The sequence below is a fragment of the Oncorhynchus masou genome, chromosome 6 (assembly GCF_036934945.1).
Source record: "Oncorhynchus masou masou isolate Uvic2021 chromosome 6, UVic_Omas_1.1, whole genome shotgun sequence".
Taxonomy (NCBI): Eukaryota; Metazoa; Chordata; class Actinopteri; order Salmoniformes; family Salmonidae; genus Oncorhynchus; species Oncorhynchus masou.
Genome location: NC_088217.1, coordinates 76,242,939 through 76,248,229, shown reverse-complemented (window position 1 = coordinate 76,248,229; position 5,291 = coordinate 76,242,939). Strand labels below are relative to the sequence as shown.

The 5,291-nt window shown below is 42.2% G+C and overlaps 1 protein-coding gene across 1 annotated transcript; it reads left to right on the top strand.

Moving 5' to 3' along the window:
- The first annotated feature begins 208 nt into the window (after positions 1-208).
- On the top strand, positions 209-3,038 carry LOC135541696 (DNA ligase 1-like). Its single transcript, XM_064968009.1, has 4 exons — positions 209-336; positions 806-808; positions 1,424-1,760; positions 2,137-3,038. Exons 1-4 carry the CDS (start codon positions 209-211, stop codon positions 2,851-2,853), a joined length of 1,185 nt encoding a protein of 394 aa, XP_064824081.1. The 3' UTR covers positions 2,854-3,038.
- The last annotated feature ends 2,253 nt before the right edge of the window (positions 3,039-5,291 follow it).

Below are 5,291 nucleotides of genomic sequence, written 5' to 3'. Positions count from 1 at the left end.
ACGTGACCAAGAACCAGATGGTGACTCTGACAGATCTCTAGAGTTCCTCTGTGGAGATTGGAGAACCTTCCAGAAGGACAACCATCTCTGCAGCACTCCATCAATCAGGCCTTTAAGGTAGAGTGGCCAGATGGAAACTTCTCCTCAGTAGAAGACACATGACAGCCTGCTTGGAGTTTGCCAAAAGGCACCTGAAGTCTCTCAGACCATGAGAAACAAGATGCTCTGGTCTGATGAAATCAAGATTGAACTCTTCTGCCCCAATGCCAAGGGTCACATCTGGAGTAAATCTGCCACCACCCCTTCAGTGAAGCATGGTGGTGGCAGCATCATGCTGTGGGGATGTTTTTCAATTGCAGGGAATGGGAAACTAGTCAGGATCTAGGCAAAGATGAACAGAGCAAAGCACAGAGTAATCCTTGATGACAACCTGCTCCAGAACAATCAGGACATCAGAGTGTGGTGAAGAGTCACCTTCCACCAGAACAATGACCCTAAGTTCATAGCCAAGACAATGCAGAAGTTTCTTCGGGACAAGTCTCTGAATCTCCTTTATTGGCCCATCCAGAGACTGGACTTGTACCGGATCAAACATCTCTGGAGAGACCGGAAAATAGCTGTGCAGAAAATCTCCCCATCCAACCTAACTTGGATTCTCCTAAACAAAATGTGGAAAAAGTGAAGGGGTCTGAATACTTTCCCAAGGCACTGTATATGTGATGTATAAGTAAATAGCGTTGACTCATAAAGTATGTATGTCGTGAATGTGATCACTTTCAACATGTCTGTTTCTTTTCTCCCACAGAATGTGAGAGATGTGACCAACCGTCCACTAACTGAGTTCATGGCTCCCTGTATTGACTCCCTCCCACCGCTGGCTTTCACCAATCGGAGGCCTATACCAACCATGTTGCATCCCCCCTCTCCATTGGCCATACGCACTCAGGATGCACAGCGGTTCATTGTATTTTCATACTTTGTCCCTGCTGAGTGCCCAGTTGAAACAGAGGCCACAGCAGATGTATCTACTCGTAAAAGAGAGGACTTATTGACAGATACACATCTTTCCTCAATGCTGCATCGATACCTGCCACACTTCTATAACGATGACTCCATTCCACCACAGCAGACAGTAGAGGGAACCACTGAGGTCTCAGTTGCTCCAGTGGCAATACCTAATATAAAGGAAGAGGACAGATTCTATCCTTTCTCCCTCCCACCACTGGCTCAGCGGTTCGTTGGCAATTCATTCATTGTCCCGGAAACCTCCCAGCCTGCTGTTTCAGCCACAGAGTGCCAAATTGCCAAAGAGGCCACTGCAGACACAGCCAGTGTCAAGAGAGAGAACCGATGGGCAGCCAGAAGTCTTCCTTCAGTGCTGCCTCCAAGTCTGCCACCAGTCTTTGTCATTGACCACAAACAGCTATGGGAGAAAGTTGAGGACAACACAGAGTGACTACAAACTGCCAGAGGAGACAGTTGAGGACAACACAGAGTGCTCAGTTGACACCGAGGCAAGTGCAGTTGCACCCACTGTCAAGAGAGAGGAACTGACAGGTGATAAAAGCCCTGTCCGAGCAATTCCTCCAATCCTGGGATGCATCCATGACAAGGACCACAAGGAGCCAGAGCAGAAAGTGAAGGGCCCTAGTGAAGAGGTGGATCTCTGCCCTCACACTCACCAGCTGGACCCAGATGTTAACTTAACTCTGGCAACCCGCAATGATGAACCCAGGACCTGGACCCTGGAAGAGGCAAAGGTAGGTGTCCTATTTTACACTACTACTTTACAGGTATGGGGGTCAGTTCCATTTCAATTCAAAGCATTGAAGAGAATTGGAATTTTAGAGTTCTTCTTGAATTGACTGGAATTGACCCCAACCTTGCTGCTCTTTGCTCATAGTATGAAACCCCTCACTAGAGTTAACATTTGTATTACTTTTAGTATGGACCCAGGAAGAACATCTATGGGTATTGTAAAATATAATGGGAATACAAAAAAAACAAGGGACCTTAATTACTGTCCTCCAAATTGTGTGCCCCATGAGGTCATCATTGTATGTCGATCACTCAAATGTGTATTGAATGTGACCCATTGGAACAATATTACATCTAGAGTCAATGTCTTCCTGTCAGGATTATTGGATAGGCATTGATATTGAGAGTGAAGAGAGGAGCGTCAAGGAGGAGGTGAGACAGAGGGAGGGATTGAAGCGTGAGGCGGACTGTGCCCATTCCAAGAGCTCCAATGGGATGGCTTCATCAGAGAGAGCAGAGACCATCCTTGGAAGACTGGGCTTTCTGGTCATGAACCACATGCAGAAAATCCCATTTTTGAAGATGAAGGAAAAAGAGAAAAATAAGAAACTGCATAAGAAGTTGAAAGATGATGAGAAAGAGAGAAAGGAGAAGAAAAACAAGGAGGAGGAGAACAAAAAGAGGGAGAAGAAAGAGATGAATGAGAGAGAGAAAGAGCAGAAGAAAGTCATGAAGGCTGAGAAAAAGAGGGAGAAGTTAGAACAGAAAAAGAGAGAGAAGGAAAGAAAAGAGAAGGAAAAGGCAGAGAAAAAGAGGTTAGAGGGGCTGATGAAGATACATAATGACATGATGAAAGACAGGATTAAGAAAGAGAAGAAGTGTTCTGAGGAGCTGAAAAAGAGAGAGAAAGCTCAAGCTGAGTTCTTGGAGATGGAGAGAAAGATTCAAGAAAAGGAGAAGAAGAAGATAGAAAAGAGGAGGAAAGAGGAGAGGAAGAGACTAGAGAAGAAGAAAAAGAGGGAGCCAGCTGGAGATGGAACTGAGAGGGTGATAGAAGAGCAGGGAAAGGATGAAAGCTTGAAGATGGATGAGTAGACTGGGTATTAGAGAGAGAGAGCAGGGCGGGATACTGTATTTTTGCATGCAATGAAAAATGCAATAAAAAAAATCTATAAAAAAGGTTTACTCTCTGTTTGATTTTTGTCAAGGCATACTGTATAACACAGTTTAAACACACAATGTTTACATTTCACAAATCTGGGGAGTGTTGCACTGTTAAAATGTTGAATTCCAAATCTACCCGATGGAGAGGAAAATGCTGAGATGAGGAATATGGAAAGGAAGGGGGAGTTATTATGGAGGGTAATTGGAGTTTGTTAGAGAGGAAATTAAGATAGAGATTATACAATGACGAGAGTACCAAAAGGAATATGATTGGATGGGGAATTGATTAAAAATACAGTGCCTTATGATAAAGGAATATGATAGAGGCCCCCTTGAACTTTGATTACCTTTTGCCCCATTTCAGGCTTCAAACATAAATATATAAAACTGTATTTTTTTGTGAAGAATCAACAACAAGTGGGACACAATCATGAAGTGGAACGACATTTATTGGATATTTCAAACATTTTTTAACAAATCAAAAACTGAAAAATTTTGCGTGCAAAATTATTCAGCCCTTAAGTTAACACTTTCTAGCGTCACCTTTTGCTGCGATTACAGCTGTAAGGGATGGGGTTGCCTCTATCAGTTTTGCACATCGAGGACTGAACACACATTTTCACAACAAGAGTGCAAAACAGCAACACTACAGTAATTGGATGGAGACCATTTGTGAACAGCAGTTTTCAACTTTCCACAGATTCTCGATGGATTCAACTGGACTTTGACTTGGCCATGACAACACCTGGATATGTTTATTTTTGAACCATTCCATTGTAGGCTTTAATCATTGTCTTGTTGGAAGAAAAATCAAAAAACACAAGAAGGTCGGGACAACAATACAGACTCCACCAGGTTTTCTTCCAGAATGGTCCTGTATATGATATCCATCTTCCCATCAATTTTAACCATCTTCCCTGAGGCTGAAGAAAAGCAGGCCCAAACCACGATGCTGCCACCACCATGTTTGACAGTGGGGATGGTAGGTTCAGGGTGATGAGCTGTGTTGCTTTTACAAACACAAACATAAAGTTTTGCATTGTTGCCAAAAAGTTCAATTTTGGTTTCATCTGACCGGAGGGAATTTGGTGTGTCTCCCAGGTGGCTATGATAGGCAAACTTTAAACAACACTTTTTATTACAGAGGATATATTTAAGAAATGGCTTTCTTCTTGCCACTCTTCCATAATGGCCAGATTTGTGCAATATACGAGAATTGTTGTCCTATGGACAGAACCTATGATAGATCTCTGCAGTTCATCCAGAGTGATCAGGGCCTATTGGCTGAATCTCTGATCAGTCTTCTCCTTGTATGAGCTGAAAGTTTAGAGGGAAGGTATGAAATGGTAATTTGCAGAGGTCTATACTCCTTCCAATTGACAGATAATATGCTTGCACAGTGCTCCTTGGGATGTTTAAATTATTGGGGGAAATCTTTTTGTATCCAATATGATAGGCATTAAACTTCTTCACAACAGTATCTCGGAATACTGCCTGGGTGTGTTCCTTGTTCTTCATGATGCTCTCTGGCTTTTAACGGACCTCTGAGGGGACTATCACAGTGCAGGTGCATTTATACGGACTTGATTACATATGGCTGACAGGTGGATTGTATTTATCATCAATCATTTGGGTCAACATTGGATCATTCAGAGATCCTCACTGAACTTCTGGAGAGAGTTTGCTGCACTGAAATGATAGGGGCTGAATAATTTTGCACTGCCCAATTTTTCAGTTTTTGATTTGTTAAAAAATGTTTGAAATATCCAATAAATGTCCTTCCAGATGATTGTGTCCCACTTGACAAAATACAGTTTTATATCTTTATGACAGCCTGAAATGTGGCAAAAGGTATTTAAAGTTCATAGGGGGAATATTTCGCAAGAGCACTGTATATATATAGGACAAAACACACATCACAACAAGAGTGGCAACACAACACTACATAATGATAGACCCAACACGACAACATACCATGGCAGCAACACATGACAACACTACATGGTTGCAACAGAACCTGACAACAACATGGAGGCAACACAACATGTTAGCAGAACAAAACAGGGCACAAACATTGTAAGGCACAGAAAACAGCAAAAAAACAAGAAGGTAGGGACAACAATATATCACTCAACGATAGAGGGAATATGACTAAGGGAGTATGAAATAGAGGGAATATGAAATAGAAGTTTATGATAGAGGGGAATACAATGGAGAGGTATATGACAGAGGAATATGATATAGAGGAATGTATTAAGAGGGGAATATGATAGAGGGAATATGATATAGAGTCATACGATAGAGGGAATATTATAGAGTGGAATATGACAGAGGAATATGAAATAGAGGGGTTATCATATAGAGGATTA